The sequence below is a fragment of the Apiospora kogelbergensis genome (assembly GCF_038363985.1).
Source record: "Apiospora kogelbergensis strain CBS 113332 chromosome Unknown utg000012l_segment0_segment0, whole genome shotgun sequence".
In the NCBI taxonomy this organism is placed as follows: Eukaryota; Fungi; Ascomycota; class Sordariomycetes; order Amphisphaeriales; family Apiosporaceae; genus Apiospora; species Apiospora kogelbergensis.
Genome location: NW_027117429.1, coordinates 78015 through 104274, shown reverse-complemented (window position 1 = coordinate 104274; position 26260 = coordinate 78015). Strand labels below are relative to the sequence as shown.

At 52.4% G+C, this 26260-nt stretch overlaps 4 protein-coding genes across 4 annotated transcripts; 3 read left to right on the top strand and 1 right to left on the bottom strand.

Moving 5' to 3' along the window:
* Positions 1–8809: 8809 nt before the first annotated feature.
* On the bottom strand, positions 8810–9565 carry PG998_014500 (uncharacterized protein; the record flags this gene model as incomplete). The annotated part of the gene is made up of 2 exons (XM_066881316.1): positions 8810–9255; positions 9502–9565. The coding sequence occupies 2 exons, from the start codon at positions 9563–9565 to the stop codon at positions 8810–8812; spliced, it is 510 nt and encodes a 169-aa protein (XP_066723447.1).
* Positions 9566–10786: 1221 nt separating this feature from the next.
* Positions 10787–12539, top strand: PG998_014499 (uncharacterized protein; the record flags this gene model as incomplete). Its single annotated transcript, XM_066881315.1, has 2 exons — positions 10787–12421; positions 12501–12539. 2 exons carry the CDS (start codon positions 10787–10789, stop codon positions 12537–12539), a joined length of 1674 nt encoding a protein of 557 aa, XP_066723446.1.
* Positions 12540–15683: 3144 nt separating this feature from the next.
* On the top strand, positions 15684–16858 carry PG998_014498 (uncharacterized protein; the record flags this gene model as incomplete). Its single annotated transcript, XM_066881314.1, has 2 exons — positions 15684–16307; positions 16388–16858. 2 exons carry the CDS (start codon positions 15684–15686, stop codon positions 16856–16858), a joined length of 1095 nt encoding a protein of 364 aa, XP_066723445.1.
* A 3133-nt stretch (positions 16859–19991) lies between these two features.
* Positions 19992–20890, top strand: PG998_014497 (glycoside hydrolase family 61 protein; the record flags this gene model as incomplete). The annotated part of the gene is made up of 5 exons (XM_066881313.1): positions 19992–20043; positions 20098–20146; positions 20199–20616; positions 20670–20753; positions 20804–20890. The coding sequence occupies 5 exons, from the start codon at positions 19992–19994 to the stop codon at positions 20888–20890; spliced, it is 690 nt and encodes a 229-aa protein (XP_066723444.1).
* Positions 20891–26260: the final 5370 nt, after the last annotated feature.

Sequence of the window (26260 nt, the reverse complement as noted above, 5' to 3'; positions counted from 1 at the left end):
TTCTTAGTATCTACACTGACTCGAAGCCAACTAATTGTTTTTCTGGGGTGGTTTTCCTATCATGTTCTTGCGATGGATCTAGATGCAAGGTGTGAGCTGGATTCATTTGATCGTTTCAGTCCTAACTTTAACACCGACGCTAGCATTTCTACGCTAAGATGTAATCCAGGCTCGTCTTTGCCCGACTTTGCATCCCCCATACATCCAAGGAGACCTCGTGCGGCCCCCGGCCCTTTCCTGATTCAACGGTCGGCCCTTGGGCGAAGCTTCGAGCAAGAGACGCTGCCCGAGCAGGATAACCGACGAAAGGACTCCCACCTCGAGGCTGAGATCCCCGGGGTCCTTCTATAGCGGGGCCGCCTGCATCTGTTTCCTGTGCCAAGATCGTCGGGGGCTTATTTGGCATCTCTATTGAGGAATCCCCAGCGTCCCCGTTATGGCCATGCAGCCCCTCCATTTCCTGGTGCAAGCCGATGGCATGCCCATTGCCCAAACTAGACGCATCGGATTCAGGATTTGGGGAGGACCCTGCACTCATGTCGCTTATGTCGCTTATACCCTCCTCCCCCGCCGCCTGGCTGGCACCGACCGGCTTCCAGTGTTGTGGGCTGCGAAGCACCTGCCGTTGCTACCATGCCAGTTCCTATCGCTGCGCCTGCAACCTCGAAGCCATTGGCGTCACCAGCCACCGCATCACACATTGGAGAGTCGAGACGCTCATTGCACCACATCGACAATTCTGTCGGCGATCCTGAGGCAACCCGATCGCTGGGCTGATGGGTCGTCAGCACCCCCTGCTGCACGGCAAAGGATCCATCAATATTGTCCTGCGTCGACGGTGGGCGACCCGTCAAACTTGCCACGGGTTGCGGGCTTGGATGGCCTGATCCTTCACTGCGTTGCCTCTGGGATCGCAGCAGTCGGCCCGCCGAGCCTTGCCTCGTATTTCTGGCCTGGCTTACGTTGAAAGATGGCTTCTGCACTGGCCTCGACGTGCGGAAGACTCGAGCCCGTTGGGTTATGCGGGCCTGCTGGCCGCACAAGCTCCGGACCTAGAATGCTCAGTCAGCGTGGGACATGCCCCAAGGAGCAAGTATACTCACCACCTGGTCGAGATCGGGGATTTCCTGGCCTCCGGGAACATACATGGCCATTTCCATCCGGGCATGGACAATGTTCCAGTACATTGTTAAGCTGAACACATTGCACATCTCTCCAAGTGCCAGGACCTTTCGCTGTAGGGATTCCCCAGACTTCCGTGTTTTGTCTGTCTCCCGCTTGTTGTGCATGTAGCGTCTGCTCGGCGCGATTTGAGACGCCAACTTGGCGTTTGGCGGCAACTCCACCTGCAGCGGCTCAGTCTCTGGTGCAGCCTCCGTTACATCCTCCGTCACTTTCCCCGGCACTGCGTGAGGTCCTGGTTGTCGTGGAGATGGCGGTCGGGGTCGAGGTTCCGGTGGCGGCCGTGGCAGGCACGCCTCGACTCCCTCCATCCTCGCCATCGTTGCGGCCGCGAGCTCTTCCAGCATCTGTTCCTTGGCCATGCACAGCTCCTGCATAATCTCGCTCTTCATGTTTTGTAACTCATCCTGGCTACGGCTCTTCTCCCACTGGTATACCCGCAAGTCTTCTTGAAAGCCCTCGATCTTTTGCATCAATAACGCGCTGATTTCCTCGGTGACGTCGAGAACGTGTCGAGCTTCATGATGGTGCAGAAGGCGTGACTCTGACAAATGTTTTGGAGTGACGCACACCTCGCCCTCGCTAGCATCGTATTCGTAACTGTCGATAATGCCGTGGACTGCCATGGATTGCATTTATCTCGCTTTCTGGATGGTGATTTCGGATGTGTAGAACGAGGGCGATAAGACTCATCGCCTTTGAACGGGACGAGACCGCATCGGGGTTTTATAGTCTGCGTGAAGTAGACCCAGCGGAGGGTATGGCCGGCACACGTGCCTGCGCATCATCGGCTCTAACAGAAAACCATTGAAGTCGCTTTGAGCGCTGGCAGCGCAATTGCCATGCTTCGCAACTGGACGCTCGTACTGCATCTCTGTCTGGGTTGCGTAGGCGTAATCAGGGATGCTTTGACGAAGTTGTAGGTCGAGACAGTTTTGACGCGGCGAAATTTGTTGTGGGGTTGGTTGCCATTGGCGGCCGTCGCCTCACTGAGTCGAAATCGGCTCCCTTGATTTAATACCGATTAGCGGCTGTTGTGACCCTGAAGAGGCCGAATTGCTCGGCTCCTCTTGTTCTTTTGGCGTTGGAATTTGAATTTGTATCTTTTGATTCTCATAGGAAGCCTCATCAGGGCGCCGCTTGCCTTAAGGTCTTTCCTAGCAATATATTACGTAGCTGCACATGGACAAATAAGTGGATGCAAATTCCTTTGGATCTTTGGTACAGAACCAGAGGAGCAGCTATTGCGCCCCGACGCCGAGTGGGCCAGGGAGTTCTCTAACTGCGTTTGATGGCTTTGTCTTTCGCTAGTTTGCGCCTAAGCGTATGCGCGGAAACCAAGTCACCGTGGTGAAAGGTAAACACCACTCTCCTCGTCATCACCACTTCCTTTCGCACCTGCCCTGCCTTAATCAACCAACCGGCCATTGAACTTATTATTATTGGCCGTTTATGTCACGGCGTAAAAGGTTACTTTTTAGGTTTGCTTCTTGATGTGTTCTGGTAATTCACCATGTCCGTCTGAAGAAAGTGAAGGGTCTTTCTTCCGCACTCTCAACGATCATCCTTGACAGCGAGGATTTGCCGATCAACCCCGCAGCTTTACTACGATCCCCAATGTCTGACCCGGAGATTGCGCAGCTCCGACGCGAAATCGAAGAGCTCACGCGCGCGAGAGAGGCGGCAGAGGCACGAGAGAAACAAGAGCGACGCGAGAAGGAACAAGAGCGACGCGAGAGGGAGGCGGCAGAGGCACGAGAGGAACGAGAGCGACGCGAGAAGGAACAAGAGCGACGCGAGAGGGAGGCGGCAGAGGCACGAGAGGAACGAGAGCGACGCGAGAAGGAACAAGAGCGACGCGAGAGGGGAGGCGGCAGAGGCACGAGAGGAACGAGAGCGACGCGAGAAGGAACAAGAGCGACGCGAGAAGGAGCAGCTCAGACACGAAAACCAACCGACTACGCTGGATGAATACCTATGGAACTGCCACACCCTCCTCTATAAAATCTTCAAGCGCGCCGACAAATCTGTATCTTCCACGGGATTCACAAAAGTCGACGGCAAGTTCTACCCGAAATGGCTTCGTCCTTGGACCCCGTTTACCGACTCTCTCCGCCAACAACAGTTTGACGTCATCGTGGACGCCTGTGGAGGTGAGCGACTCTTCCACCAAGAAAGCACAACCCGAGACATAGGAAGCACCAATTCCCACAAGCTGGCGGGCAACGAGAACGCGGTCGCTTCTTTTGAAAAGGTCGCAGTCGAGGACCCTGTCTTTGCTATTCTCCGGCATTTGGGTGGCCAGGAAGCCATACGTGCGAAATACGGATTCAGCCGGCTACGGTTCAGCGACAACAATCGCGAAATCACGCACGCGAGCGGCGGAACCCCACTGCCGAACGAGGACCTCGATACCGAAGAGCCAGAGCGGCGGAGGGCCGGGCCGAACAAACGAGCAGCATCCGAGCTGAGAAGGAAGCCTCGATCGACAAACCCGGATGGAGCCGGGCTCCGAACGCGGCCCGGCGGGGACGAAAGCCTGGCGTTTGTCTATGACTACAAGGCCGCTCACAAAATTGCGGCCGATCATGTGAAGCTGGCCATTGCGAAGGAAACCTTGTTTATGGAAGTCGTTGAACAAGTGAATAGGACTGCGTCGAGGACGGGTGCCGGGCGAGATCAATTTGAAGCCGAAGCACGGCTGGCCATGGCGCTCACCCAAGTCTTTGACTACATGGTCACCTACGGGGTTGCGTATGGTTATGTGGCGGCGGGCGAGTCGCTGCTGCTACTCCACGTCGACCGGGCCGATCCACAAACGCTGTTCTGCCACCCGTGTGTGCCCAGCGAAGATGTGGACGACGCATCATGCGAAAACTGGGCGAACCAACGGATCTACACGGCCGTGGCGCAGCTCAGCAGCTTTTGTCTGTTGAGTCTCCAATCGGATGCGCTTCAGGGACCTTTTCTCGACGCCGCTCTGAAGAGCGCGAAGGCGGTCTTGAAGACATGGGCAGAGCCATACGAGGATGCCGCGCAGTTTTCCGCAGAGGAGACGGAGTCGTCGCAGGCGGCGTCCTCGTCCCCTGCGCGACGAGCCGATCCAGATTTTGTACCCGACGAAAGCCCTATTGGCCGGAAAGTCGCCTTGCGGCCGAGGTCGTCCTGTAGGCCACCAGCGTCGTCTCGCCAGGATGACGAGGGCGAGGACGAGGACGAGGACGGGTCGGAAGATGACTTGCCGCCGCCGTGGACAAGGCCGGTGGAGAAGCGGAAGGGCGGCCCATCGCATAGCAGCTCCGAGGAAGATGAGACGCGCCACTCGGCGCCTACGCGGCAATACTGCTCGCAGGCGTGCCTGCTGGGCCTCAAGAGGGGCCGGGCCCTCGACGACAGCTGCCCGAATGTGCTCGCGCATCGTGTCGCGGGCGGAGATGGCCTGCGGCACCCTGTCACGGCCGACGAGTTCACACGCCTGGTCAGTGAGCAGCTGCGCGACAGTCCATACCGAGGTTGCCTAGGGCTAGGTGGGTGGGGTAAGAGGGGTGCGACCGGCGTGCTATTCAAAGTGGAACTTGGACCATACGGCTACACCTTTGTCGGCAAGGGGACACTGTCGGGTGGCCTCGAGCAGCTGCAGCACGAGTGCCGGGTCTACGCGCGGCTGGCGATGCTCGAGGGCTGGGTGGTGCCAGTGCACCTGGGCCTGGTGCACCTGGATTGGGGGTACGTGCTACCGGGGGGAGGAGGGTGGTGCACATGATGCTCATGTCGTGGGGCGGCGAGACAGCGGCGGACGCGGGCATGGAGGCGGCGGAGCTGGAGGCGCAGAGGCGTCGCTCGTCGGAGGCGGTGTGGGCGGCAGGGGTGGACCACGGCGACCTGCGCGATGCCAACCTGTTGTGGAACGTGGAGCGCGGGCGTGTTATGGTGATTGACTTTGACCAAGCCGTCCTCCGGCCAGCACCCAAACACCGGCAGGTGTCTGCGGTCCGGAGGAAGAGGAAGCATGGTGCGGATCGGCTCGAGGGTTGTTCTCGGAAGCGTGGCCTGCTCTACAATCGTCTGCAGCCGGCGTAGATGGCGCAGAAGGAAGCTTCGAGGCGAATGCCGAGCTGCGAACCAAGAAATAAACTCAATACATTTTGGTACCTCTCTCACGTGCGATGTGAAATATGGAATACGAGTGGGCGCCAGTGCCTTAGGCCGCGTGCTTTCTACCGTCGTCCCCTTTGCCGCATATCCCATTGCGCTGGGGCGATCATCAGTCGATGTTCTGTCAGCCGGTATCCTGGGGGGGTGACCTGCTTGAGTCAAACCGAGGACGTTGGATGGCATGCTGCATGCCTTCGGGGAATGAGCAGTAGGGAAGAGAGGGTTGCTAGAGATGAGAACTGCTGCATGATCCTTCACATGGTTGGTCTGCCCAGGATCTACTTCGCAATTCTTCCCTCGCCGAGCCATACCCAGCAGGTCCCAGTTCCTCTAGGCACATCGACAGTCAGGCATATCACGAAAGTCAGCAGGGACATATCAAAAGTGAATAGACGCTCAGTCTTGTTCGCTTAGGGTCGCGTACACCTTCATTCCCAACTAGTGCCCAGTCCTGCTCTGTTCAGTGTCTCTTCGTACTCATCCTCTTTCCTACACTTGACTCCTTTTTGATCCCGATCTCCTTTCGCACTTTTCGGCAAGTGGTCCAGTGGAGCTACTGTGTTACCTTGCAACGGCCTATGACTAGAGCTCGTCCACCCTCTCTCGTCCTCGTCCATCTTCTGCGAACGTCTCGTTAGAGAAAAAGCAGAGCTACTAGAGATGTGGCAGCCGTACCTGTGTATCTTCGAGAAATGCGTCTAGTTGCTTTTAGTAGTCTCCCAAAGCAACATTCGTTTTAGTCTGCTGTACTTGTGCAGGCTCTCGGAAGGAAATGAGCATCTCCTTTGGGCTTAGGCATATGCCATCGGAGTGGATTTGAGCGAGGGGATATCACTGAAGAGTATCACGCAAAGATGGCGTGATACAGTACAGTCGCACCAGTCAAAGGTACGCGTACGGAAATGCTTTCCAGTATATGCATATTTTCGAGTCCTTTTTTCTGTCGTGCTAGCTGCGGTGCGTGCGTAACTCATGTCCTAGCACGCTTTTGCCTTGCTTCTACACACGCTGCCGGATGATTGCAGATCAATGTGGAATTGGATTACGGCGCTAGAAACAGCACGGCATGGGAAGTAGAGAAAGAGATCACTGGGAGATAACAGGAGTAGAGTAGGTATTTATAGTGTGCTACTCCCTAACACCCCTGTAATTGTTATGCTAACAAGACAGCGTCAAGACACAAAGCTTCCTTCCACGCCTTCCATTCGAGTTTAACGCCAAAACCTCACTCATGATGACCGGTATGCGAAACGAAAAGCTTGATTCCCCTGCCTTACGAGAAATTGCGTGGAATCTTTCTTGCTGAAGAACCTATCAACATTGTATGGGTAGAGGACCTGGATTCGTGTAGTTTGTAGGTGCCGGCCACCACAAGTTCACATGGATACCGCTGTTGGGCAGCAACGTCGACCGCATGTATGACGATGACCCAAACATCACCACGACCGCGAACCTCCACCACCTAGCCGAACAATAAGAGTCCTTCCATGAGCTGTTCGAGATGGTGCGCAGCAGGCTCCAGGACGAGGTCCCGGGCATCCTGTAGCGCCTCTGCGCTAGCGGTAACGCCCAGTCTCCCCTGCACCACATTAAGGCCAGCCATCAGCTCACCGACATTCAAGGCTATAGCGGACGACTTTCCTGATCCTACACACTTCAAAATCGGTGTAAACGTGGCATGGAAGCGGCTCAATGAGTACTATGTTAAGCTTGATGAGACACCAGTGTTTTATGCCTCGCTTGCGCTACATCCTGCCTATCATTGGGACTGGTTCGAAAGCCGTTGGGAGCATCGGATTGAGTGGGTGACTGTCGCTAAATCGATGATTGATCAGGTCTGGCGTACAGAATATCGGTACCGCGAAATGGTTACCGAAGTTCCTGAGATCAATGCAACTACCGCCCAGAAGCGTCGTCTTAACGAATTCGAGCAGTTCTGCGAAGAAGCGAAGTCACGGTCAAAACGGCCAACAGTGAATCCGGCTGACGAATACGTGTTATGGATGGCTACGCCCGAGGCCGGAGATGACATTGTTGATGACCCTTTGGCTACTGGCACGAGCGGCGAGCCAAGTTTCCTAGGCTCGCCATGATGGCGTTGGACTTCCTCGCTGTACAAGCAATGTCGGCAGAGTGTGAGCGCCTGTTTTCAGTGGCTAAGAACATGATAACACCACAACGCAATAAACTGGACGTTGCAATCGTAGCCATCTGTATGGTACTACGATCATGGTATCGCACGGGGCTTGTCAGCACTATTAATCCGCTCTTCTTATCTATCGCGGAGGAATCAGAAGGCCAACAGTTAGCTCTAATGGCCGACGATGAGGCTACACAGCATGTTACCTCACGGCTGAATCGAGATAGGGCTGATGAATAAACACTTAACCCGCCATTACACTGAATGAACGCTGCGGGGGTCTAGTGTAAACCAGTTTACACCAAATGCACGGTGACGTCCGGTGTATTAAGCCCACGGCAGGATCCCATACTATTTTTAAACCATATCCACGAAGCGGTCTGGTGTGGTTGAATTGAGTTTACGGCAACCCCTGGCCCAGAACGAGGCAGACGACAACACATCTCCTACTCTACTGTCGGCACTTCAGCAGACAGCGAATGCAGTTACAGAGGCAGCTCATGGGGCTCCCTCTCACGACTAGCGTTCTTTTCACCACCATGCGTGGAAGGGGGGCTCTGCTCTCGTTTCCACAGGAAACAAAGCTTCCCTTTTGTTAACTTCACTAGAAAGGCTGAACATGGACAGCAAGTTGAGCGATGGAATTTCTGGATTTGTACTCTCCTGGATTTAAAGGAGTAAGCCCTCTTCAAGGCTAGTTTTGTCATAATGTCTGTCATAGCTAGATAGCTGCATACGGACAATAAACTTGATTCAAAAAAAGAAAAAGAAAAAAAGAAAAAAAAAAAAAAAAAAAAAAAAAAACAAGCAAGGCCGGCCTGAGGAAATCTCTTTCCGCATGGCCTTCTACCCTAAAGGAATCATGGAATGGCAGAATGTGGTGAAGAAGTGGAGGGAGGAGGGAGGGATTTTAGATATGTTAAGATGAAACGTTGTAGTAGTTGGATGGAAAAATGGTCGATTGGCCGCAGGGTTAATGGAACTTAGCCCAATAGTTCAGCGCGTGCGCTTCAACAGCTCAGTCACCTGGAAACAGAGGAATCTGCTTCCATTTTGTTTGGGCGTGCGGAAGGCGGTAATCCCAGCTTAGAGTTGACTTTAATACAAAATAATGATCCCCGCCCCTCCGTTTGTGGCGTTGGTCGGCGGGCCAAGCTTGACGGTGCGTCGCCCAAAGCGTGGTGCAGTAACCCAGGATCAGTCGAGACGAGAAAACGTAGAAAGATCACAGACGCAGTCGAGACGGGCTTATTTGTCTAATAGCCAGCAATCTAACCGAACGATATCGTGGTCCATGCAACCAATCTGTACTTAGGCGGCCGCCTCTCGAACCTAAATAAACAATTCCATCAGATCCATGGCATTCGGAATGCCGCCTGGTCGATGCGTGTTCTGAATCACGAGAGTGGGTACGCCGGTGCAAGCTGCAACCTTGTTGGCCTCGGCGTCCCTGTCGATCATGTTCCCCACTTGGTCTCGCTGCAGCCAGTCGTCGACATCGGCCGTCTTCATCCTGCCCGCTGTGCCGCTTCTCGCAGGACTTCTGGGCGGGATATATCCTGGGTGCGGCAGTGATAGGCCTCGAAGATGGCTTCGACCAGATCGGTTTGCTTGGCGGGATCGTATTTGTCGCGCGCGGCGTCTCCCACAAAATACACAAGCTGGTGGGCGGTGCGGCTGGCGGGGGTTAGGGCCCAGCTGGCCTCCCCAGTTGAAGGGGATGCCGCTAGCCTGGCCGGCGCGGCTCATGCGCTTGTCGAGGGCGGCGCGTGCTCGGGCTTATCGATGCTGTGCGGGTGTGGGTTGTAGTCCAAGTAGTACGGGGCCCAAGTAATCTCGAATGTGTCGTCTTTGCCGCCTGGATAGGTTTTCTGAAAGAGAGTAATGGTGGTGTCGAGGTTTCGCTAGGCAATGTAACACCACTATCAAGCAACCCCCACCAAGGGTCGTTAAGTCAGCGACCGAGGTCTTCATTTGGGTTTGGGACATCTGGGGATTCTGATCTCATAACAAAGACGACTCACCGCGCAGACGAAGTCCGAAATGAACTGGATCTTGATGACTGCCATCTTTTCTGTTCTTGTCCATGCCGGCTAGAAGAAAAGAAAATGGATCTAGCTGAAGGCTGCACGGCAGGCTTGCATGCAAGATAAAGTGCGTGGGGAGCAAGCAAAGTCATATGACATCGGCTGCCAATCAGTTATTAGGGGTTGCATGCAGGTGGCTAGCTGGAGGTTTCAAGTAACTTGCGGCTTGCGAATGACGTTGTGCAGCCGCTGTCTGACCGCCAAACGAAAACAGAGATTGGGCCTATCCGAGCACTCTGCGTTACACCCGTGACCCTTGATGCAGTCACGGCATGCGTTCTGCAAAGCCAGCCGTCTTGGCGAGACTTGTTGCAAGCACCGCGCATACCAGCAGGCCACTCATAGCGATTGCAACAACAGCACTGGTCTATGCGTCATAGGCCGCTGATAACTTCATAGTATTGCTTAGGACGGGCCGAGCCGCGATTACCCACAATGACTGGCCCTCCTAGTCGCCACGGGAATCTTGGCTGTCGGCAGAGCTGCTTGAATCAGCTCCAGTTAGACGACTATGAAGATTTCTTGGAAGTTAATATGCGCTACAAATTGATTTCATGAGCTCTCCGAAGGGGCGTCTCCATCGCCATGCTGACTGTATAGCATTCAGTCTTGGCTATGCGATGCTACTTCATCGGTCCCGAAGACTTGTTACTTGGCGCAGATCCAGGTAGCCCCGTTCTGAATAGCATATCGCGCAATATTGGGAGACGCATCAACAACCCTGCAGCCCCGTTCTGAATAGCATATCGCGCAATATTGGGAGACGCATCAACAACCCTGCATGTTGCTGACATTGCACTGATCGACAACACAGTAAACCGGTCTCACGCAGGCAGGTCCGGTCATACCATCATATTCTGGCCAATGGCTTTGTAAGCTCGACCTGTAAGAGAGAGAAGGAATCGGCGAGCGGGGGTTCGACCACTCCTACGATGTTTACCGTCCACCAATCGCCCCTGCGTTCGAGGTCTTTTTACCTGATACACCGAGGCCAGCATGAAATGGCGTTCCAAAGTACCCTATACCACGTAAGTCAGGTGTAGCGGTATCGGGCCTGTTCATTGTATTCCTCTCATCTCCTCTCTCCTCTCCCATTCTCCTTTAGCTAGAAATGTCAGTCAGCACTTAAACCCTTTAGTGACACCCCGAAGGTCTGATCGTTTTTGTAAGCCATTCAAGCCTCCTGACAGAAGAAGAAATACTGACTCAGTCACGTCAAGTAATGTCTTCGGTAGCACGAACCATTCCTCTCAGCCCAGTAGCACAGTCCTGTCGTTCGGCCTGCGACCGCTGTCACCAACATAAGCTCAAATGTGAGCGATGCGATGTGGGATCGGTCGAAGTGGTTGCTGACTCATCGCTCACGGCATGCAAAAGGTGTATGAAAGCCAAGGTTCAGTGTCGGATGGCCACAAACAGCGGTAGCACAGACAACAACAACGAAAGCAACAATAACCGAGGCGCTAAGAGAACATCGGCAGACAACATATTCTCGGCGGCTTTTCCGACCGATGATGATATTTCACCAAACCAAACCACTTCATCGGGGCCCTGTGGCTCATCGTTGCCTAGCACGGATGATGCTTTACTGGGAAATGTTGGCGCCTTCGACTTCGGAACTGGCGACTTCTCGGGAAGGGGGGCAACCGCTGTGTCGCCGACTTTATCCGTGTTTGGGAATGCTGCACCACGGACGCAGGGCACTCTTGTCGAAGATGGGAGAGGCGCCCACCACAGCTACCTGGACGGCCTGGACTTGACGCTTTTCGGCGACGATTCGAATCCACTCCAGAGCAACGATATCTTCACCACAAGCAGCGGCAACTCGCTACTATCTTTCCAAACGCCAGGCCCGTCGGCCGTGCCCACCACAACGGAGCCAGATCCGTCCTCCTCGTCCTACATCATGCACGACGACTGCCGGAGACGGCTTCAGAGCCTACATACGACCATCTTCAGCGAGCTGCACCACTTGAGCGGGGCCGACATGGACCGCCTGCTCTCCGGCCGCTACGGTACGACCAGCTTAGTACACCCCGAAAGCAGCATTAGCTGCGACGACAACGGCGGATTCATCCAAAAGTCACTCTTTGCCTCTGAGCGGCTGATCGAGCTGGTGCGGATTCTGGACTTGGCGTACACCAGCGTCACGTATGACCACAGCCATGAATCATACCCAGTATTGTCACAGGCATGCGATACCTGCGATTCCATCCTGCCGGGACACCGTCATTCGCATTCGGCGACATCAACGCCCCGCCACCCACTGCATACTGCGCCGCGTTCCCAAATGCCCTTCCTACGAAGCCGCCGAACCAGCAGCGCCTTTTCTCCTCCCCCAGCGCTGCCCCCGCCACCAACATCGTCCTCTGTAGTCGACCTGCCCGTCATCGTCTCATTCTTGACCTGCTACGTCGGCCTCATGGTCATCTACCGCAACGTCCTGACCCAAGCGCTGAACTCTCTCCAGTCAACGGACCAGTACCGCCACCTCCGAATACGGCCGGGAAGCTCGGGGTCGCCAATCGCCGGCAGCTCTTTTGGCAAAGGCAGCGCTAGCGATACGACGGCCACCGTCGGCAGCCGTGGCGTCCCGTCGCTTGGCGGCCTCGGGGCGGCCTACGACGCGGGCAGCAGTAATAGCGGCAGCCCGCAGCAGGCGCTGAGGATACGTATCCTGACAGAAGTGCTGTCACATATGATCGAACGTGTCGAGGATGCATGGGACTCCGTTACGACGGATGAGCACGGGGAGCTTGGGTGCGAGGAAGATAAGCATAGCTATCACCATCACCATCAGCAGCAGCAGCAGTCACACAGTCGCCACGGGGTCGGCAGCCGACGGAAACAAGAGATGGTTAGTAAGGTTCTGTTTGGGAGGGCGGGAACGACGGGGCTGCTAGAGCAGATGTTGGCGTACGAGAGGTTCCACACAGGCGAAGAAGAGGGGTGGAAATCAGGGCAGCGGTGTATAATGGCGTTGCTCAAGACGATGAGAAAGCTGGTAAGAGATGGTGGCTTCACATACCGACGCGTGAGGACGACGAACTCATGGATCGTGCGAAGAAGGAAGCGAAGACCACGACACGGCTGGGTGCCGAACCAGGGACCAAGATACCGGGAGCCAAATCGACAACACTGAATGCTGCATGGGCCAAACGACACTTGGAGAGGGGCCTTCAAGTTGGCCTGCCAGGAAACACTACTAACACGGGTTCTCAAACAGGATCGTGCTGACGGTGATGGAGTGACCAGCTGAAAATGGAGCATGCAAGGGCTTCGGGTGACAAGGAAGTGATTCAGGAATGTACCGTAAATTAGCGAGAGTTGCCCTTTCGGCTTCGCCGCCCGGGCGTTAATAAATTGTATGAGTGTATACATTTTGATGCAGCGGAATCCTTGTGCAAGCCACAATTTAGATCATGATGCAAGCCCCCAGATACCGGATATGCCTATCCTACATAGAAACTAACCTTATTCGCCCATACCAAATGCATATTGTACGTCACAGATACGTAGGATACACCGCTGCCAGGCGAGGTAAGCCTAGCATGCAACACTACTATTGCGCACTCGATCGTCATTATCGGAGCTGTCCGTGCAAAATGGGGGCTGTCCACAAGTGTCCAAGGTTTGCTGCACACCTGCAGGGCAGAACTCTATAATGTGAGTATGCCTTGTGGGATGGGGCGGCTAGCGTCTGTGTGGTCACCATCCCGTTCGCCTTTTCGATGTCCCGGCAGAGGCAGGCTTATACACCGGGGGGTGCATCTGGTGCATCTGGTGCTATCGGCGAGATGTACCTACGTGAGAAGGTGATGAGGCGTAGATATTTCTTATAAGCGATGGGTATAATTCGGGAGAGGGGTAAGATTATATTACAATACGCAACTGTGACGAGCGAGGGGTCGGTCAACAGCAATTGCCGGCACGAGCCACAACGGAAAGCCAAAAAATCATTGTGCCATAGAGTGTCTAGTTCAGTTCAACCCACGATAGCTCAGTTTTGTTTTCTGTTTTCTCTTTCCTCCTTAAACTAAAATCTTTGTCCGTAGAGTTCATACAACCAGCCATGGCGCCCGGAACCTGATGAATGTTACAAGGTGTACCAATACGCACTGCCGCGGGGGGAGGGTGCGTCTGCGTCGCTGATTAGTAAACAGCGCTACTGTGATCTCTAAGTCAACGATCTTAATAGACTTTGTGACAGCGCGAAAGACAAATCAGCCCGCATGCACCTAACGCTATGCATGATCTTCAAAGAGGAATAAATGCGGTCTATCGTCCCGGCTACCTCCATCTTGAGATCAATATGCTTATTTCGCAGACCGTCCCTTTTATGCGCGTTTTTCATTAGCTTGTTGTATTCCGGGCCGGGATCTGCAAAGGTCTCTGCTACTTGCTGTTCTTCTTTCATTGCCTCATGATAGCCCAAGAATAGAGGTGCATCAATGGGCGCATACTACTTGATACTACCGATGGCAAATCAGATCACCGTCTCGCTCATGGCCAGCACGTGGCCGAGTTTTAGTGGCTGGAATCCGTCTTCCGTTTCTTGTCCCAGCTCACAAGTGACCAGGCCTGCACTCTCGCTTTCTAAAATGGCAAAAGCACGTCGCCCAGTTGAATGTCACGTGGCAGGGTACGCGACAGGCTGGAGAGACCTGTAGTAACGCCGATGATGTGTACAACCCAGAAACCCAGAGATTGGGGGGAAACTTCTTGACTTGGCTCGCCAGCACCGCAGCCGAGCCGGTACCGCATTCTTCAACTGCTGGAAGCGTGGCCACGGTGACGCTGTGGTCAATGATTTTATCGGCATAGAAAACGTAGTTGTCGCCTCAGCTCATAGAGAGTCGGCCGTGGTGCTGGTGATGAATCATGACGTGTAAGGCCGTCTGTGCGTTTATTTCCAGATTCATGCGACTGTATTTTAACTTCCCGATTGAGATTCGGACATTCTAGAGCAGAAAGGAGAATGGTTATTGACAGGATCGCATAGCTAGGCTGAAGTTCTTGTTGGTGATTGTTCTGTGTGAGGGGCTGCACGAATTGTATTTTGCGGCTGAAAGATACACATCTGCACATGTCGACCGTTTGTTCTAAAGCCTCGTAAGGCTCTGTACGACAATCTTGTCAGTCTCTTTCATGTTGCTTCACTGAAGCGATATCTCAACAATACTTCGGCACGTACAAACATACACTTGGCGACATTTTTGCTCCATCACTCTTTGTTTATCCTAACAGTCTTCGAGTCTGGGTCACAGTGCGCAGTCCTCAAGGCAGACAAGAGAGGTAGACGAGCGTGAGGTCGATAGGTATATCTATTCTAGCATCTCGTAACACTTTTCTTTTCGGATCTTCACTAGTTGCTTGATTGGTCTTTAACCTTTGGTGGTCATGATGTAGGGTCTGACTTGAAACCCCATGATCGGGTTGCTTTCTCTAGCCCGGGACAAGCCATGTGGTCAACTATCTTTAACATAACGACTGCTACAAAATGTGGGTTTCGGTCGCGTCGGGGGCATACTGGTCTCTTCCGCTATGGAGAAACTTACAAATTGGAGTAACAACTATGGAAAGTCAAGCCTAGAATGTAACAGTTGAAGCTAAACTTAGAGTCGACTGGAGACAATGGGAAAAGTTATTTTGCCAGTGAACACCGAGTAGACATTTGTCTGTACGGCCGAGACTGGTGCGGATCGGATATTGATTTGAGGATACCGGAATCCTTTCGATTCTCGCGCATCTCAAACTTTGGTGTACGCATAAAAATGCTTTTTCGCAGCCGTGCAGAAAAATAAAAAGATAAAAAGTCTATCACGTCATGCATACGCCATGAGCCGGCTCGGAAGATACCTCACCCTGTTCTCAATTTGCAGCCCTCAGACTCGATTTGTATTGTCAAATATGGATGTGCATAAACTTGTTCCCGTACTGCACATGCGAGCAAGGCAGTGAAGTACATAACTAGGGCAGCTTACCGCATCCTTGTGTGGTTGTAGTTCTCATCATTCAAGTCTTTTTGACTTCACATTTAACATCTACTTCTTCCATCCCTCTCGCTGACCAGACCTTGCGTTCCAATTTGCCGAAAGTTGCCTAGACCATACGTCACCATGGGATGGACATTGGAAAGATCTTGTGGGGACGATTGGAAAGCGGCCAGCGCAGCGGCTCAGTTGCGTGAAGACTCCATCAGAGGTCCTGGAAGTATACCCAAGGACGAGTTCTGGCAGCCAGGGGAGTGGGGACGATGGCTAGACCTGGAAAAGAAGCTCCACGTCGCACGCTCAGAAGCCTTGAGGCACAGAAACTCGAAAGTTCTGGGCATGTTGAAGGAGGTCATCGTCAGTGCCTACACGGTAGACGCGGACGCAAAACTCGAGGATCAAATCGTCCAGGCAGTGGCACGCAGTATTGTGCTCCCGCTTACGTTTTACACCTTGCTCCCATCAATTGTCATGGTTTCAACCAACGAAGAGAAGATGATGGTTCTAAAGAACGAGTGGCGGCAGATTGTGACCGAGCGTAACGCCGGTGGAACATTCCCTAGAACGCTTGGAGATGAGGAATTGATGTCGTTCGAAGACGAAAATGACCCAGATGTGTGCGCATGGACCGTCGACAGCAACTGGAACGGAATCCGCGAGCATTTGTGTTGGGAGGCGATGGTATATGCCGATGGCAACAGGATGGAGAGCGAAGAAACAGACCGTCTCTTTAAAGCCAAGGAAAGCAAGGTAACGAGCGCCTATCACCGATACCCCCTCCCATTCCCCCTTTTCGTTTTGACCTGCGGGACCTCGCTAACATTAATCAGATGTCCACTACTGCCGTTCTGACTCAAGAGTTGGCAGCTGATGTCCGCGATCTTGGCCAGTACTCGACCCTATGGGAAGAACTTTGGAAGATCACGCACAACGACAACTTCACTCGCATTTACGGTGACGATTTGAGATCAGTTCACTCGACGATCGACTATCTTCATAAAGAGCAATACTTCTCCCGCGCCCGCGCCGATGCGCTGAAGGCCTACTTGTCAACCGAGGACCGAGCACGCCTTATTGACCGTATGAATGGCGATCCGGAGTGGGTTCCGAATCCTAAGGCATTCCAGGACCAGAGAGCTTTGCTCGAGTCGTTGTGCTCCCAGGATTTCTTAGCGCGTTGGCTGGACCTGGTTTATAAACGTGCTGATGCCGAACAGACGGAGAAGGTACGACTGGTGAATGAGAAATTGGGTAGGCTATATGCTGGTGGAAGAAAAGCGCTCGATATGAACTTGGCCTGAAAGTATTTTGCTATTGGAGGTTATGAAAGGTTGATTTATTTAGATTTCATTACTGCTACGTCTTGTGATTCGTATCGTGTGCCAGCCTTGGGAAATACTTGGATGTAATGGATGTATTCGATCACGTTTATTTTCACGTCGTCGTAGCCCGGACCAACTTGATGTCGCTCATATATGTCCAGCTCTCAAACTCGATCGGCGCAGCTGCTGGTTTCCTGGGTGTTTGTGCACTGTAGCATCTCTGTTCGGTATGTTGTCCATTTGTTGCATCGGAAGAGGAAGTGTTCCACCGTTTCTCTCGCTCGTCCGCATACGCACTGGTCGGTCGGTGTCCCTTTGATCTGGTAGAGGTATTCGTTCAACCTCGCTTTCCCTGTCCGGAGCTGGGCCAGAACACTGGCTTCTTTCCACGAAAGTCGGTCGTACAGCTGCCTCGTATGTTTTCCTGGAAGAGCTGTGTCGATGCGCTTGGAGTGTTTCCCGACACCTTCTGGCAGCTTGGTCAAAGCACTCCGTTTGGCCCACGCGAGGCTCAGTGTTGTTGACTTCGCCCCCGGCATTTTGGTCCCTGGTTCGGTACCCAGCCTTGTCGTGGTCTTCGCTTCCTTTTCGCCCGGTCCATAAGCCTGTCTTCCTCGAATGTCGGCAGCCAGGCGATCGTTACGTTATTTACTTCCCTCCGCAGGCTCGAAATGGCCTGATAGGCTTGACGGATGTGTCGTTGCCCAGACTGTTGGCGTGGTCTCTTTAGCTGAGGGCCGCTGCGTTGTTCCTCGTCTCAAGGAGGATGTTGCGGTACCGTAACTTCGGCAGCGAACGCAGCGTGTCTGCTATAGCGGCTAGCTCTCCCGTGTACGGGTTCTGCTCGGTTCTTGCACCGAGTGTCACGGCGCGGGCCAAGTGCAGGCGGTCCCCTCGAATCGATGTGGCGGTGTAAAGCTGGTGAGCAAACGATATTCCTCCGTGCAGCTCCTAGTGTTCCAACTGCCCTGACGACCCTAGTTATAGCACACAGGCAGGACCAGACGGTATCGGTGAAGTTGCTGTATTAGGAAGGTATCCAGCTCTCAGCGTTACAGAATACTTGGAAGAGACTGACGCTGAGAGGCAAGGGCCCACGTGGTATCGCAGCCAAGTTTCACACTTTCATACAGAGGGGCAATGTAGAAACCCGGGGTTATAGCATCCAGGCTGCAACGTGAAATATATCTAAATGACCAACCTATGAACACAGGCCAGGATCACCTGAGCATCAGTCTATGTGATGCCGCTTCCACTACTGGACACAGCGTATGTGCCAGCTGCACTATCTGTGTGGGCTCCCCTTGCCTATGGCAACTACAGAAGTCGGGGTGTCGGGCTCGGCAGATTCCTGTTGGCCCTCTACGCACTCGGGTGAGTTGGGGGCGACAGTCTGCTAAGAACAATGGATTCATAAGATAAGAAATGAAATAGCTTACTTCATATCGTCCAATCATTTCACTGGTATCAAAGGTGCTGGTAGATAGGCGATGGCTGTAAATGATTGTAAGGTTTGGTGGAACGAAGCATCTTCATATAGTACCGACGTAAATTTCTTAGGGAAACCCAGCTTTCTAGTTTATACGTCCGTGGCATTCAACAACCTTACGACCGATATGGACGACCTAAACGGACAACGGCCCTGTAAATGGGCCCGTCCTTAACTTGTACTAAGGTGGCTTTTTGGATGACGGCTGCATCCAAGAGCTTGGCCTTGCAAGGGTAGAAAGTGCGCTCAGAGCTCTTGAGGGACAATATATTCTGTACCTGCTCACTGTTTTGAAAGGCTAGATGCCCATCTAAGCCCATATGCCAGCTACACCACCCATGATATCTATCATTCCCATCGTATCAGCAAGTACCTGCTCTACGGTTAGGGAGCTCTGAGAATCGACTAGATGAGGTGAATGACCGAGACATACCAAGCCTGCACAAAGGACGATACCTAGACAAATTGCCATCACTTGGCAAATACCAGCGAGGTGGACGTACCCGGCCGCATCCAGTGGAAGAGACCAGTTCCAGGCCAAGAAGATGGTTCGAATAGAGGATGCTGCCCAAATCACTGTAAGCAGATTCACGATACGTGAGATGCGTTCTTTAGCTCGTCCAGTTAACCGTGGCTCGAGGCTCAGGAATGGAATCATCCCCCAGATGACCATGGTAAAGTAAACTGTGATAAAAGCAAGGTGTGCAATGGATTCGTCTACATGACGGTAGGCGTCGTTTGTCTCAAAAAACTGGCCGAAGTCTGTTCTGTGTAAACCAAGCAAAGTAAGCAGTTGCCCCCGGGATGACCAACAGAATGGCAAGAAGCATGAGCATCTCAGTAAGGCAGCCTAGGCAATATAGGAAGTATGAGGCCTGAAGAATGCATTTAGAGACGGGCGCCATCTGGATGTTGTACACGGAGGCCGACGATAGCTGAAAAGGCTGGTTGCATAGCTTTGTATACTGGATGTATCTCGCGGAAACCCGGGGGGAAACAACGCTTCCAGCTATATTCTAGAGCTCGATTACTGGTTAGTACAGCCACAGAATGCCGAGTTTCGCCTATATCTGTCAGGATCTGTCAAAGAGCACGCTAGTCTATTGTGGATTCCTGAGTCGTTTCCTTGTCACCCAAAGTCCTTACATACTCCAGATTCGGCTCATGTCGCTCCTTTTCGTATTGCTTCTGGCTCAGTGTCTAAAAAAATATCGCATCAAAACCACCTTCACGCTCAGCCGCAGCCAATTCGCTGCTTGCGGCTTCCTACCAAAAGCGTAGCCCATCTGAAACAGCCATCAGTTCCGCAGCTGGCCCCAAGCTTACATCCTGGTTGTACGAGAGCCAGGTCAGCAGAAAGGATCCTGACTAGGGGCCGGATCGGGTCCTGCATTGGGTTTTGATTCCTCTCAGCTTGAGGACTAGCGCAGGCACGCTTTCGCCTCATCTAAGTGGCCGCAGTCTCGCTACTGGCCAATATAGGATTGCTAAGGCAGCCGGTCGATGTCTTCTACGGTGGCTCTGCCCAGAACCTTGTCATACTAACTTACATATTAGACATACTGGCTGCTCACTAAGGGGAAACTCGGAGACTACCGTGGATTCAACGAGGAAGAGAGCAGAATGAAGCATGTTATTCTGATTACGCATTTGCTTGGCCTGGTACACGCCCACTGTAAGTAATCGAGAGCACGGCTGCCAGGCGATGGGTGACTGATATGGTTGGAAGACATATTCCCTAACCTGATACATGATGGTGAAGCGACGGAAGACTGGGCGTGAGTCCCTTCCTATGCGTACCCCTGCCACCAAAGACTTATTTGTACACAGCTATGTCCGTCAAACCTCGAACTACGAGAGCCAAAGCCCGGTCATGAATGCCTCCGCAGCACAGATCCGATGCGACGAACTGGGGAGTCCCCATTATAGCGCCGGAATTCGCCAGGTCATAGCTGGGGAGACAGTGGGCTTTCGGGTCAGCCCAAGCATTCAACACCCCGGCCCAGTGGCATTCTACATGGCCAAAGCTCCAAAATCGCACACGGCAAAGACGTTCGACGGCGACGGCGACGTCTGGTTCAAGATTGCTCAGGAACAGCCAGACTTTGGCATCTCACAGCTGACGTGGCCGTCGGAGGGACGAACCGAACTGTCTGTCCGAATCCCCCAGTGTATAGTCGCTGGAGACTACTTGCTTCGAGTAGAGCACCTCGGTCTACATGGCGCCTATAATATTGGCGGTGCACAAGTAAGAACATTGTCTTTATCTTGCGGTGGCCTCTGCTTATAACTATGAGACAGTTCTTCCAAGCATGCGCTCAGCTGTCTGTGTCTGGGTCGGGCACTAGGGAGTTCCCTGGAGTCCATCTTCCTGGTGCCTATTCAGTAAGCAGAAGAAAATTGGTAGCATATCGTGATACCTAACGTGCTTGCAGAATAATGACCCCGGTATCCATGTGAACTTGTGGTGGCCGGTACCTACAAACTACACGAATCCAGGTCCTGTACCCATACAATGTTGATAGGTTCTTCAGCAAGAAAGATTCCACGCAATTTCTCGTAAGGCAGGGGAATCAAGCTTTTCGTTTCGCATACCGGTCATCATGAGTGAGGTTTTGGCGTTAAACTCGAATGGAAGGCGTGGAAGGAAGCTTTGTGTCTTGACGCTGTCTTGTTAGCATAACAATTACACGGGCGTTAGGGGAGTAGCACACTATAAATACCTACTCTCCTGTTATCTCCCAGTGATCTCTTACTACCGTTTGCCCTGCATACAAACAACCTCAAATCATACCTTTACTCTAGTTTCTCTAGCTACTACGCACCATGTCAACCATCAATACGACTATTTCGACTTCTCAGTCGACACTGGATTCAACAAAATCAATAGACTCTATTGCGCTCGCAGCAAGGAACGCCACCTACCTACCACCATTTCCAACCCCACCATGTTCGAGAATGCCATCAAGTTTGACGCCACTTGGGAGCCAGTGTGGGTAGGTGCATACGAAATCAGCGGGGAGGGGACTCCATATCTCTACGAGGCACAAAGACAGAGATGCGCATGACCACTGCTCTCGACAAGCTAAGCTGTTCCATTGATGAATCTATAGTATCTCGCTCTCCTAGAAATAACGAAAACGCAGGATGCGTCTGTGGTAAAAGGTATATCCAGACCTGCATAGCCCTCTATGCGCTTCGTATGCTTTACCTGCTCCTACCCTCCGCCAAAATTGGCGACGCTGTCTGCTGTAGTACTAGCTCTTCCACGACCCCCATCGACTTCTGAAGCAGGAAAAGTGCTTTATGTAGATTTGCAAGTAGCCTGTAGAGATGTCCAACATCGGAGGACGATCGTTCCTCTGGAGGGGATCTCGGCGTGCTGGACTCACCCTCGTCATCGGTCGAGGGGCTGTGCTGCTCTGATATAGCGAAACTGCTTTCGTTTGAGGACGAGTCATCGATGAAGTCCTTGAGACTGCCTGGGCTGTCTAGCACATCACTAGAGAAATTACTGTTGGTTCCTACATCAATTAGTTAATGAAAAGCCATCTTTTGCTTAACCATCGACTTACCTATGTCTTCTTCCGCTTCCGAATCATCAAGGAGTGTGTTGCAGTGAGCTGACATTGCCGTGGCTATCCTTCTGGATATGCTGTCTATATATGCCAATTTCGGTTGAAAAGATGTTTTGGATGAGTTCAAAAAGCTCAGGTAGGAAGGAGAGGTGGAGTGATGGAAGCCTTGTGAAGTTCTACTATACTACAATCATTACTTTACTAGACATATATACTGAAGCCGAACTGTATGTACGGCCGAAATGAAAGCGCAGTGTCATCAATCGTTCAGCTTCTTGCTCTTTTCGCTTTTTAGCCGCTTACATTATAGAAAGATTGATACTGTAGGCATCAAGAACATGAAGCGGTGACTCAGTCAGGGACCGTAATCCTGTTCCAGAAGAGGCGGATCCTACATTTGCACCGGGTGCCCTTTGCATAGATACAGGATTGCAAGATGCATAGGCTACAGTAGGGTAGATATAGACCTCAGGATGGGGAGAGTTGCTGATCCGTCGTTCATAGCAGCAGAACCGCGACGGACGATAACACTACACAGGCGCCGGTTCTTCAGAGGTATCAGCTGCTAGTAGGCCATGTTGCGAAGCTAGCGATTCCTCGAGGAGGAAGCGTTTTTTTGTAGCCGACTCACATGCATCTTGTTCCCAACTGCATTCGGATTATGGACACCGGGCTGTATGATCGCGCGTTTATGGCGTACAGGACGACAAGATCCATATGTTACAATGGGCTAGATATAGACCCCAGAATGGATAGAGGTGTTGATGACGCCGCCACTCCATATTGGCGAACAGCAGCAGACCTGTGGAGGGTGGGGATCATACAGGCACCAGCACAATCACATGGCAAGTCACTTTCTCTCTTGATGCTGCTTCACTGTGCTTACAACATATATTGTACAATGCACACGGTCGTACGTACTGTATCATAGAGACTATAAGCGCTCTGTAGTCTCTCCCCATACCTTAAATACTTTGTTTTCCGTTCTTTTATCTTCTTTCGTAGCCCCTCACTCTTCCTCCTTGGTGGTACCGTAGGGTCTGGGTGGGTCCGTGGGTAATGCTCTAGCGGAAGCGATGCTGCTGGGGGGATTGAATCCTCCAGGTCGTCCTGCGCCGGAACCAAACCATTCACCTGGCCGATTCCGCCTAAGGATTGGCTGCGTGATCGTGCAGAGCTGAGGGAACGAGCTTGTGCTGCATCGTCATTTGTCGTTCCATCATGCCCGAGCCCAACCTCCAAGAGCTCATCCCAAGCCCTCCGCCACTTGTCGTCATATTCTGCAGGATTTTGTTCCAAGAAGCATAGCATGTCGTCCAATATAGGGTTCTCAAAATTTCTTCCATCGAAGCATTCAGATGATAATGGTGTTATAGGGGCAACGGCCTTGCTGGAGAAAAAGTATGCTGCCTGATCCTCTGTCCACTGTGGGAGAATAGAAAGGATATCCTCGCTGCCTAGCCGTTCAAGCTCGAGTGATAGACCATGAGAGGAGAAGTCGAAGCACGAGGAATAGTAATCTTCCTCTGATTGATGAGCTGGGTCGTTGGTCCGCGGTAATGCCATGATGGGTAGGTCGTGTGCTTCTTGAATAGTGTCGATGGAGATGTTTTCGGCGGTGCACATCGTTGTGGAGGTCTTGTGGTTGAGGAAAGTGAAGAAAGAAAAGGAAAGAGTGATTATATTTAATGAAGGATGTACGGGTTTATATAGTACCTGGTCGTGCCGGGCTGGTTGATCATAGAGTGCTGCAGAGGACTGCGGGAATTCACATCTGACGGTGAAGTCGTTTTCTGCTGGCTGACTTGAAAGCCTGTTTCTGGTTGCACACAATCATCTTTCTCCTATGGAGGCCTCCTCGATATCGTGTGTCGTTCAATGGATGATGCGGCTACGATGCTAGAGTGACTCGGGGAGCATTGTTACGCGGTGGATGGCTGTTAGACAGGCATCACCAACCAAGGTATAGGAACCCTCAGTTTACCTATCCTCTCGGCAGGGAAACGAAAAGACTCGTGTGGCGGGATGTGGTGAAGGAGTGTACCAAGGTAAGTGTCAGACCTTCTGTTCTTGCCTCATAAGACCCGGTAACAGAGGAGGTCTTATATAGACCGAATCAGGAGAGGACACAATGTTTTTGATATATCTGGGGTCTGGTAGGGCTTTAAAAGAGGTATGATTAAAGGAGGTATGTCATAATTCTCTAATGCCAAACGCGGGAAGGTGCGTCCATTCTGGTAAACGCCAATCATGGGGTGCGCCAATACAACTTTTCGGCCTGCTCAAAACCAACCGCAGCCATTCCGGCCCCAGATCCAATCCTCTAGATGCTGGTTTTCCAAGTGCATATAGTACTTGTTCTTCTTTGTTGCCAACTCGACTATGAAAGCAGGAGATCTTTGCACGAAATCATCGGCGATCTCGTCCTTCTGCTCCGAACATGCTGATACACAGTGAGTGTAAAGGACCTGAAAGCATCGCGCCAACGACCGGTTCTCGGACAGCACACCCGCAATCGCCTTCATGTTGAAGGTATTGCACGCTTCCTGGGTGAGCCCCAGAATCTCCTGGGCTCTGCGCTGTGGAATTGCCGCTCCCTTGCATAGAAGCAAGGCGGCAAAGTCTGGGGCTCCATGACGAGGCAACAAGGCCCATTCCAGCGTCGTTTGGCCATCCGACGTAGGTGTGTCGATCTCAAGGACGTCACTCTCTAGGAGCAGTTCAGCTTCCCAGAAGCGCCTTTGGCAAGCTAGGGCGAAGAGAAGAGAGGAAGTTCTGGGCATATGGCCTCGGTTATAGTAACGTTGATTGGGGTCTTCGCCCGATCGTAGCAACTCTAGAATAACTCTTCGCCTCGCATGTCGCGTTCTGGCATCTGCGGGGGGCTCGTGGCGGGCAAAACGGCAGCTGTAAGGGCTGTGCGCGAATAGGGGTTCAGTCCATTCTGCCCTCCCCGCACATCCAGGCAGTCTGGTTTCCGTGATGGGGCCCCAGGCTTAGCAGTAACTCAGCGATCAGCCATTTTCCCTGATCGCAAGCGATGGAGAGCGGACTCTCTAAATCCCTGTTGACGTGGGTAATCGTTTGGTTGATATCCGCGCCGTACTCGAAAAGAAGATGGACCATCTTTTTCGTGGGTCGAGGTCCCATCACGGCGGCGAATACAACCGTATAGCCGAAGGGATCCTTCGAGTTTACGTCCACAAGTTTTTCCTTCAAGATGTGTTCCACCATGACCGTTGAACCATGATGTGCAGCGTGATGTAGTACAGTGCCGAAGGAGTTCCTGAGGACCAGCGGGGCGCCTGCCTCGATCAGCCTCTTCGATATCTTGGTCTGATCAAGAGCAATCGAGATAAACAGCGGTGGTAGAAAATGTTTGACCTCGGGCCCGAGATTGTGATAAGGGGTTTGGATCTGGGAGATAAATAGAATGTTTCGCTTCTAAGTCCGCCTTTGCTTGAATAGAGTGATTGATAGTTCTAAGGGCAATTTCGAGGTCCTTTGTAGTTGGGGTATGCTTCAATGATAGGACGACAAGAAAGACTGCGGAAGATCTGTTATTCCGCACATCACTTTCATATAGCCTTTCGCGCCAGAAAGATGACATAGTCTTGGAGCAACGGCATAGAAAGGACATTTCCCGTAGAGTAAGGTATTTCGAAATCTCCAAAACGATTTCGAACGGCAGATCCGTAAAATCTAAAGCCATTGTGCGGGATAAGCGAGTAGACGGAGAAGGTGGTTGGGGGATTCCTAGAACCTCTGGACTTCGTAAAGATGTACCTTTGGAGGTAGCTGCCTTTTTCCCCTTGCCCTGTTCCCTGGTCAAATGAAAAGTTTCGGTGAAAAGCTGACATACCCTTGGTATCACCACGGCATCTTTGTGGCCACGAGATAGTTTAGTCTTTGGCCTATGAGTCAGACGTAAAAGCAGCGGGTTCTGTTTCAAGCGGAGGCCGCCTAACTACGATCGTAGACGACATATGCGGCAATGGAAATCAGTTCTGCTAGAGTGGCAACCTATCGCTGCCCACATACCCATCTCATACGCCCTTTACTTGACAAGGTGAAGACTGCAACTTCAGTATACGTCATTCGATATCTCAAGATAAAGTAGCTATCCGTGGAGGTATCTAAACGATCGCTGAGGTGCTTCACGTGTTACAAGCCATATAGGAGGTTGATGGTCCAGTTCAGACGCATGCAGAACCCCATTAGTAACCAACTAGTTCGTGAGAAGCAATTGGAACAGTGAAACGTATTCCGTCAGCACGTTGGAAGAACAAAGCCAACTGAGTTGAGGCATACATA